Source organism: Echinops telfairi, unplaced genomic scaffold (genome assembly GCF_000313985.2).
Source record: "Echinops telfairi isolate 266 unplaced genomic scaffold, ASM31398v2 ScPeMD7_16;HRSCAF=60, whole genome shotgun sequence".
NCBI lineage: Eukaryota > Metazoa > Chordata > Mammalia > Afrosoricida > Tenrecidae > Echinops > Echinops telfairi.
In genome coordinates this window covers 4,538,298-4,548,772 of record NW_022103913.1, presented here as the reverse complement: position 1 = coordinate 4,548,772, position 10,475 = coordinate 4,538,298, and the positions used below count along the sequence as shown (strand labels likewise).

General features: G+C 48.0%; 1 protein-coding gene across 4 annotated transcripts in view; it reads right to left on the bottom strand.

Annotated features, from left to right (window-relative positions):
- Positions 1-726: 726 nt before the first annotated feature.
- The window catches only part of TFDP2 (transcription factor Dp-2), a 38,973-nt gene continuing 29,224 nt past the window's right edge, over positions 727-10,475 (bottom strand). For 3 of the 4 annotated variants that reach the window (XM_045287452.1, XM_004712072.2, XM_045287454.1), the window contains 4 exons: positions 5,855-6,006; positions 3,284-3,450; positions 2,127-2,229; positions 727-1,903 (listed from right to left, as the gene is read on the bottom strand). In XM_045287452.1, coding sequence (XP_045143387.1) covers positions 1,726-1,903; positions 2,127-2,229; positions 3,284-3,450; positions 5,855-6,006 — 600 coding nt within the window. In that variant the 3' untranslated portion in view covers positions 727-1,725. The remainder of the gene's footprint in view (positions 1,904-2,126; positions 2,230-3,283; positions 3,451-5,854; positions 6,007-10,475) is intronic. The other variant, XM_045287453.1, reaches the window with a different exon arrangement.

The following is a 10,475-nucleotide window of genomic DNA, read 5'->3' as shown; positions in this document are numbered from 1 at the left end:
CTCTCACACGTTCTCCGGCCTGGCCCTGTGTCCCTGGCTGAATCCAGACAGCGTGAGCAGCTTGTTTCCGAGGCTCGAACTGCTGTGCTCCCGGGCCTCCTTATGGGCGATTTTGAAGACTGAAAACCTCTCTGTGCCTAGTGGCCTCTTTGGGCCCCTTGGAGCTCAGGGAGACGGTTTCCCAACCTTCCTAAGAATGTGAGGCCAGCCACAGCTGCGTGAGTGCACAGCGGGATGAGCCATCCCAAGAGCGACCTGCACCTCCCCAGGGAACTGGGAAAGAGGGCCAGTTGGCGGGGAGCTCATTGCTGGGCTCACGGGTGCGAGAAGTATGACCAAGGAGCACCAAGCACTGCAGTCCGTCTTACAGTCCTTCTTTCCATCAGGGCTTTAGAGTTCATCCTTCCACCCCGAGTTTGCGCTTCTCGAGACCTGCTGTGGCGTTATTCCAGCTCACCCACTCTCCAGGACGACTACATGTATTCCGCGCCTTGCAGGTCCCGGTCCACCCACTTCCTTGTTGGGCCTCGGTGGCGGGTGTCCCCTTCCCACACCAGTGTGGGATTACTAATAGGATCTTTGGCGGTAAAGCAACAGGGCACATACGCCCCTACGAGAAGCCAAACTGGAGTGTGCAACATCTTTCAATGTGTTCATGAAACAGCGCATGGCGGGCGAAACTGAGACGCAGTTTACCAAGCAAAACGAAACAGAAAAACCACCGAATGAAGTAATTTTGATTAATAAAATGTACAAAACGCGAGCGTACAGGAAAACATTGCCATTCATATTCTTGAAACAGAGTCCTAAGACAGAAGTAATAACATTTGGTTCAGTTTCACAAACGTGTCCACGGAGTGAAATCATCCCACTGCGCAGACATCTGTAGCCCAACAGCTTGGGTACGGGGCTTTCTTTGCTCTAAGTGGAAAAGCTATAGAAACGCACGACTGACACGAGGGAAGGCCCCGGTTCAGAATGCTGGCAGAAGGCAGTGCTGGCTGAGTATTTAACGCACATGGAAATCCTATTTTAGGCTGGCTTCCAGAAACAGCACTAATATATTCTATGCACCAATGCATGGCTAATAAGGATCATTTGTTTTACTATAAATTATTCTAAATATCACTTACGTACTTAAGAATTAGCATTCGCTCCTTTCTAGAAGCTGTCTAAGGCAGCTGATGCATAAAGCACCTCCAATGGACGTTCAACTAGTTCAGCAGTTCCACCCGTGCTCCGTAGGCCACAAGGCTCGTCCACTGACAGCCCTCGTGCACAACTCTCCTTACTGGGAACTCTTGTAAAGGCGGCCCGGGCTGGGAGAGACACGTGCTGGCCACGGACTGCTGCCTGCGGCCATCTCAATTCCAGGGAAGATTACCTGGATGTGAGGGGACACCATGACCCACTCCCGGAAGACGAACCGGCTTCGTTCACGCTGCCAATTCTCCAGGGATTGTGGCTCCTCTCTCACCTCGAAATGGGCTTTGTTTGCAATGTGACTGATTGTTCTGTCAGGCAGCGTTTCCAGTCACACTATGCTGTAACTTTTATCGTGATCATTTTAGCCTCTGTGAAATCTGCTTATTATTGTGACTCTCTAGTTTTCACCAAATGCACAGTGCAAACAAAGGCAAAGACTTAAGCGATCATTTAAAATACAAGAGCTCACACGACAAACACACACGAGCATCAGGTAACAAGGGCGGGGTGCTCCTGTCTTTATTCTGGGGAGGAGGGCTCGTCCTCGTCCTCGTCGTCATCGTCGAAGGAGCAGGGGGTCTCGCCACGGGACTCCGAGCAGTGGGAGGCTGCACTGCTGGACTGGTGACTGCTCGGGGCAAGGAACTGCCCAGTTGCTAAGGCCACTTCAGCATCCAAGCACAACCCTGGGTTTACACTAGCAAACAATTAAAAACATAGAGGCTCATTAACATGACATGTTTGGGGCTCTGGAGGAAACAGAACTAAACACCTAGGAAGGCGGTGCCGTTGCACCATCAGCCGCGAATCTGCTGAGGGCCCGGGCTAATCCACGGCCGCGGCCACGCTTCCACACTGTCTCTCCCCTTCCACGTGGGCCAGAGCTTCGTGCACTGCCCGCCAACTGGAAAGATACGTACCTTGCCTGGGGCAGGTGGGCACCAGTGGTCAGCTCTAAATTGGAAACGGACTGGGCAGCATTCAATAGTCCCTGATTTAACCAAGAGGGTCCTGTGGAGATATCTAAAGGAAAATGCAGGCTCTGTGAGTCCAGGGGCTGCCGTGGTTACGGGGTGAAGAAGGCACAGAAACGCCTGGGCCTACGCCTGCTCCTAATGAAAGAGGGTAGCTCTCCTTCCCTGAGGGGGAAACAAAGTTTCTTCTAGACCATAAAAGAAAGAAAACAGTAGGAGGCAGATATAAGGGAAGACAACTTACATGAAAACAATCATAAACTCTTTCCTACCATCTCTTCAAAAATAAGACCCATTGGGAAGCAAGTTCAGAGCACTGCTGAGGGAGTACCGTGATTACAGGGCCTTCAGCAGCTGGCTGGACACACAGCGACTGGCCAAAGCCAGGAGCGGATGGAGAGAAAGTCCAATCAGAGGTGTCTGCGGTAAGAGGGACACCCCCACCCTCTGCCCCAGTCCGCCTGCCCCTTCCATCAAGACTTCCTGCTCACCACAGTGAGCTCAATGCTGCCACTCCTCCAAGACGTCTTCTCCCTCCTGACATGTCTTTTCCTGGTGCGCTTTGCTTGACAATTCAGAGTATCCCATATTTTATCTCACTGATTTTAAAATAATTTCTCTTCTGTTCTTGTTGGAAATATGCACCCCAAGACATACATCACATTGGTTCCATGTACAACTCTGTGACTCTGAGTACATTCCTCAAGTTAAGCGGCCACTACCACCCTTCCTTCATAAAGGATTCCTCACTGTTGGCACATACCCATGGGGGTGCCAAGACGGTGCCCTGTACGGAAGCAGGCTGTCACCACCTGTCTCCGTTGGAGTGGCTGGTGAGTTCAAACTCCAGCCAGCACCGAAGCCCTTAAACCACTGCACGATGAGGATGCCCAATCCAGAACCATATTATTTTTAAAAATCCATTTTACATATATAGAGAAAATTAATATACATACCTGTATATTAATTATTAGTGTTAAAAGTCTCAATTTGGTTTAACAAGTATAAGCGTTTCAAAAAGATCACACAGTTCTCCCTATGATAGTTTTAGCAAGTTAGGGCCTGACAGTGACCCGGGAGCAGCATGTGGAAGCATCCCTTACCTGTGATGTAACCTTCTAGGGCCTTGGGCACCAGGGATTTAGCAAGTTTCAGGTCCTCCAGGGAGCACGTGCCTGACTCCAGACCAAAGGACATTCCCATTCGCTTCAAGACTTCTATATCATCATGGATCTCAAAGGTGTTGTCAAAATTAAAAAGGTATTCGAACCTGCAACCAGCCATAATGTTTTAGTACGGGGTGTTAGGTGGTACGGGGATCTGAAAACTTGTGCCGTGCACGGCGAAGAAGACCACAGGCCTGAGCTCAGGTATGACTATTCTTAGGTACGCCATCGAGTTGCTTCTGGACTCGTAGCAGCCCTGTGTACAGAAGGAAACACTGCCTGGCCTTGGGCCATCCTGACAAGTATTCCTATCTCTGAGTCCAGTACTGCTACTGTTCGAAACAGTAAAAACCATTCTGCTGTGTTCAGGGGATTTGAAAAAAATCCCAAACTAAACCCACTGCCATCAAGTCAACTCCAACTCCTAGCGACCCCATCTGCCTGGGGCGAATCGTTCCTGGAGCGCACACCTGGGGAGGGGATGGTGCGTGTGCACTGCAGACCTGTGGTTGGCAGCCCAGTGCCTACTGCACAGCCCCACTGGAGTGGCGACAAGTTCGGGGGAACCTGCTGCCATCGAGTCATTTCTGACTCACACGACAGGGCAGAACTGGCCTGTGGGCTTCTGAGATGATTCACTCTTTTAATGAAGCAGAAAGCCTTATCTTGATCCTGCAGAGCAGTTGGTAGTTTCGAACTACTGACCTCAAGGTTAGCACACATAACCCACACATAACGCACTATGCCACCACGGCTCCTTTCAGGGGAAAGACATCTCAAATAAACCACTCTCCCAGTTAAAACATCTTTCTTGTGAGACAAGAGGGGTCCACATAAATTTGAGATATCTTTATAAACTGTTGCAAACAGGATTCAGATATTTTGTCCTAAAACTCAATACTTTTCAAAGTTATCTATAGCTTTGACATGAAAGATAAAGTACTAAGCTGTCCTCTGGTGTCACTGTGAGATGGCATTGGCTCAATGGCAGTGAGTTACTCAGAGACGCCTTCCCTCCACTTGGGAAGGTTCTGGAAAGGGCACGAATAACAAACAGCCAGGGGACAGAAACCGTATCAGATCTCAGCCTGGGTGGACAGAATCCATAACTCCCTTAGATCAATGGCCCTCAGACTTTAACATCACCCCTTTTAAATTGGAAATAAAGGTTAACCCGAGGAGAGAATTGAACAATTTCTCACAGAACAAGAGGTGAACTAGAGAGAATAATTAGAATTCTAGCAGGGCACCCATCCCCCTCTAGAAAATATCCTGTTTTCTAGGATTTTCTCAGTTGTTGCTGCCGTTTTTCCTTTTTCTGAGCCCAAGCTAACACCCTTGCTGGTGGGTGCAAAGGGCTCACAAGTGTGTGAGTCATACTGAGCTGGGTTCTTGTTGAATTTATCTGTAACTTTCATAAGCCTTCAAGATAGATACTATAATTCTTATTTTTACAGAGGAAGACATGGGATCTCAGAGCTGGAGGGAAACTGAAAATCCTGGGTCAGCAGGCTTCACAGCGTACACCGCAGTGCCCCACTCACTACTGCTTCTTATTTATGCGGGCTTGATCATCCATTTGTTGAAGTTCCTTGTTTTTCTTTGTGTGTGTGTTTTCGTATTTAACTGACCCAGGACCTCTCAAGATCTCAGAGACAGATAGGGGAACTGCGTGCCAGAGCAAGGAGTAGAAGAAATAGGGTGGAGCTATGGCGGTACGGAAGAGACTTGAAGTCTGGCCTCCCAGAGACAGTCCAGGGATATGCTGGCTGCCCACATGCTAATTACCAGTGTTTTTAAAAGTATCCTAATTTGGACGATTAATTATATGCTAACCTCTGTAGCAACAGCTAACATTTTCAAAGCACTTGCCTTGAGTCAGACTCTTATAGGCATTGTCTCATCAGCCTCCCCAACCTGGGATGTGATGTAAAACGTGCTACAGCCCCACATGTTCTTGAGAAAACAACCCTGAGGAGCCTGCCACCCTCTGCACACCTCACCTTAACCCTCCATTGGAAAGTCCCTGGTCACAACCTGAAGCCCATTGATCTAAGATGTTTTCATGAAAGGTAAAGTGAAGCGCAAATTAAATTTGGTACTTTGAAAGGTCCTATTTATCACTTGCTGGGATGAAACATATCACCCATCTTAGTTAGTAGATAGAGCAGAAAATAGGACCAATGTTTTCACGCTTACTCATTCATTAATAAACAGAAGTGCACTCAAGTAGGATAATGCAGAATAAAGAGCTCACTGATGGTCTGACTTTCTGCAGCTACTTGCCCAGAGTTCACACACACACACACACACACACACACACACACACACACGGCTTGGGCCGACCACACTCTGCCTACGGTGGCAGCACGAAGAGCCTGGTTTGAGCAGGCCCTCCAGGGGCCGAGGGGCTGCAGCTACTGGGGACACCCATCTCTTATTTTGCAAGCAGAGGGGAGGGGTTAGCAGGTGGCCAGACCTGAGCCCTTCCCCGAACTGCCTGCTCACTTGTCGCTGGAGATGCTGCAGTCTATGACGGTTTTCCTGCTCGTGTTGATGACGATGAATGGCAGCTGGATGGTCGAGTTCAGAGCTGGTGGGCCCTGGTTCTGCTGCTCATGTTGCCGATTCCTCTGCACCAGGTTTTTGAAAGCTATCTGCTGTAATAATCAGAAACCGAGAAGAAGAATATGACTATTTACTGTGGAGTGAGGAATTTAAATCTGTTACTACTGACACATTTAAAAGATAGTTTGAGAAAATTACAATGATCCAACACGAATCTCTTATTTTAAGGAGAAAAAGCCTGCGTTTACACAGCAGGGAGCATCATCCTAATGCCCAGATCTTGGAGACTGGCACCTCGGGTTCCTCTAAGGCACCTCGGGTTCCTCAACCGGTGGGTCGTGACCCCTTTGAGGGGTCAAATGACCCTTTCACAGGGGTTACTAAGACCATCAGAAAACACATATTTCCCATGGTCTTAGGAACAGAGACATCGCTCCTCTATCCGTCTCCAGGCGGGTCCGCCCACATACGAGTACCAGGCGTGAGGACTGTTACCTACACTACACCATGCTTCAAGACAACATTTCATTTACTTGTAATTAGAAATAAATATTTCACAATATATAATTACATATTGATTTGTGATTAATCAGTATGCTGTAAATATATTCAATTTGCAACAGTGAAAATACATCCTGCATATCAGATGTTTACATGATGATTCATAACAGTAGCAAAATGACAGTGATGAAGTAGCAACGGAAATAATGTTATGGTTGAGGGTGACCACCACGTGAGGAACTGTTTGAAAGGGTCGCAGCGTGAGGAAGGTGTGAACCGCTGCTCTAAGGTAACATGGAGCCCTGAGCGCTGAGAGTCACAGGCGCCTCTGTAGCAGGGCTGGGAGTGTCCCGCCTGTGGCTACAGTGAGCCTGCAAAATCCCCAACACCAGCTACCACCACGTCTCACCTAAGAGGAGCAATTCCAGCCATCACGTTAGGGTTGCGCGAGCAAACAGAGCAGGCTGATTTTTAAGTTGATGATACATGGCCGGAAAATGATAAATACCCAGGAGGTCCTGGGCAGAAAAAAGTTCCTGCCCCTGATCTACCCCAAAGTCTTGGAACGTTTTGAAAAACACAGGCCCTTTCATCAAGTGAACCTTACAGGACACTCACTACATACAAAAACCGAAGGAAGTAGTAGGGTGCCCAGGGGCCAAAGTGGGCTGAGGCCCGGAGCCTTGCCGGCTGAGTCCTCCTTCACCCTCAGTGTTTATGAGGCACCTCTGGAGAAAGCCTCACCATCGTCAGCACACTTTCTAGAGCCTGGATTCCAGCCTGGGCTCGGGTGAACTGTCTGCCCAAGAAATGCAAGTCCCTCCAGGACGTGAGACTGGAATTAGGGTAACTGCATCCTGGAACTGGGTGGGTCCTACACCAGAGAGACAGACACAGGACGTAGACAGCTGGGAGAGATGCGGCCATAAACCAAGGTGCACTGGGGCTGCCAGAAGCGGGAGGAGGCAAGGGAGGCTCTGTCAGGGCCTTGACTTTAGATTTCTGGCTTCTAGAACCGTGACAGAATGAAGTGCTGTTTTTACATGCTACCTGGTTTGTGTACTTTGTTATGGCAGACATAAGAAACTAAAACACAGCTCAACTGTGCCCCACCTAACATATTACAGAGGAAAAACTGAGTCTTCAAACTCAAAATCCAAGAATACTGTCATCAAAGTCGGTTACAACTCGGAGTAGAACTGCCCCTGTGGGTTTCCAAGGCTGTAAATCACAGCAGAGCAGAAAGCCTCATCTTTCTCCTACGGAGCAGCCCATGGATTTGAACTGCTGACTTAGTCAGCAGCACAACACATAACCCTCTATGCAACCAGGGCTCCTTAAAACTGAGTCTTAGCACTGGTTACAAGATATATAGCAAGTCCTACGTCTGGAATAAATCTTGCTGCTACTTTCTATTATAGCTATTATTCAAAATTCAAGGAAAATATCCATCTTTAAAATTATTTTAAAAAAATATTATTTCAGTAAGGCAAAAGTCCCATAGAATTTCATCTGCCCCAGGTGGGGGAGGGAGGGAGAAAAATGAGGAGCTCATTTTTGATACCAAGGGCTCAAGTAGAAAGAAAATGTTTTGAAAATGATGATGGCAACAAATGTACAAATGTTTTTGACACAATGGATGTATGTATGTAATGTGATAAGAGCGATATGAGCCCCCAATAAAATGATTTTTAAAAAATGAAGAAAGAAAAACGAATTTCATCTGCCCAGATGACATTTTAGATGCTAGTTTTGAAAGATGAGGAGCTGATACCAAGGGCTCAAGTAGAAAGCAAATGTTCTGAGAATGATGATGGCAACAAATGTGCTTGACACAATGGATGTATCCATGGATTGTGATAAGAGTTGTACAAGCCTCCAATAAAATGATTTAAAAAAATAAAATGGTATGTGCATTTCAAAATGCACAAACCAGAAAGGATGTCAATTTACTCTAACCCTTACAATATCTCCAACCAGGAGCCCTGGTGATGCAGTGGTTACGAGTTGGGCTGCTGACCACCAGGTCGGCAGTTGAAAACCACCAACTGATCGGCAGCAGAGAAAGGAGGCTCTTTAGTCTTCTAGAGTTACCTTCCCAGGGGACAGACCAAACCCAAGAATGTACATGTCATTCCAACACAAAGAAGGAGAAATGGGGGTAGAGGGGAAAAAGGTGGGGAGAAAAAGAGGGAGACAATGGCACTAGGGGAATAGGACACTAATTCACACCCCACACCCCCCGGGGAGTATGATTTATGTCTCCACAGAAATGGGAGTGTGAGTGCAGACCCCAGCACTGCGCCAAACCTTGAGGGCAGCACTAACCACATGGAGCAATTCATGAACAGAGAGGTGTACGGGACTAGCCCCAATCACAACCTGACACCCTCTCTACCTCACCCCCTGCTGCAGAGGACAACACTAAACCTACAGGTGGGGAGAGGGGCCGGCCTGCCACACCCACACAGAAGCAAACCAAGAAGGAAACAGAGAGCGAGGGACTAGACCCCATACTGGCCCACCAAGCCCTGAGGATGACGCTCGGCATGGAGCTGCCCAGGCACGGAGAGGACTGTAGGGCCCCCAACAGCTCGAGACATGATGTCCCCTCTCTGGAGCATACCTTGACAGAGGACAGTACTGGGGACACACAGCAGGGAGTAAGTCTGGTCTGACCACCCCACAGTGAACCAGGGAACATAACAGGTGAGAAATGGGAGCCACGCAAAGCCACAAACCCCCTGAGGAGCCTCCAAAATAGACTTCCTACTAGGAGGGGCAGGTCCTGGAACCCCCAGGACCAGTGGGAGGCAGTCATAAAGGTCAGCAGACAGACCTGGAATTATGTCTGCTTTTTCTGGTTTGGGTTTTTTGGGTGCTATTTTTTTTCTTTATGCTCTTTTTATTCAATCTATTGTTTTGTCTCCATTACTGTTGTTTTGCCTACATATATAAGACAGGCGTAGGAAGCAAGCCGGAAGAGAAAGCAATGGGGCCAGCGGTTCCGGAGGGATGAGGGTGGGAGGGGAGGGGAGAGAAGGAGCGGTAAGCAAACAAAGCCATAGACAGGGGAACTACTAGGGAATTAAAAACAACAAGGAGGAGGATGTAGATTCCAGTGGTGTTGGAGCAATAGCAATCTAGCATGGGAGTCACTAAGAGGCAGAAGAAGGGCGAGCATGATGGTGGGGCAGGTGGAACATTAGAGAAAACAGACAGCCAAGCTATGCTGACCCCTCCCCAGAAGGATGTAATACAGAGGACAACACTGAAGATATAGCCCCGGGAGAGTGGTGGGTCTGTTCAGACCACACAGGTGTGAACTAAGAGCGAGAGCGAAAGCGAGAAGAGAAACTCATCATGGCCCACCAAACCCCAGGGATGACACCCCTGCTCCGAGCAGCCAACGCAGAGAGGTTTGTATAAGATCTCCCCCCAAATAAAATGATAAATAAATAAAACAGAGGAAAGGTCTAGTAAGCAAAGCTATGGATAGAGGCATACACATCAGTGTGAACATATTAATCCATAAAAATAGAGGTAGTGGCCCATGTACATATATTTATATGCAATACATTGAGGAAGTGGACAAATTTGAACAAGAACACTTGTTCTAGCAACCTGGCATTCTGTGATGCTCACCCTTCCAGCAAGATCTCCGAAGACAAAATGGATGCACAAACAAATGTGGTGAAGAAAACTGATGGTGCCCAGCTATCAAAATATATAGTGCCTGGGGTCTTATGGCTTGCAGTTAAACAACTGGCCATGTACCAGAGAAGCAGCAAACCCACATGGAAGAAGCACACCAGCCTGTGCGATAATAAGATGTTGATGGAATCTGGGAACAGGCACCAGAAGACCCCAAATAAAAAAGAAAACCATATTGTTGAGAACGAGGGGGGTTGGAGCAAAGACCCAAAACCCATCTGTAGACAATAGATCACCCTCTCAGAAGGGTCACAAGAAAGGGATGCGTCAACCAGGGCAAAGAATAGCACCGATGAAACACACACTATTCCTCAGGTTCTTGGAGGCTTCTTCACCCACCACTATC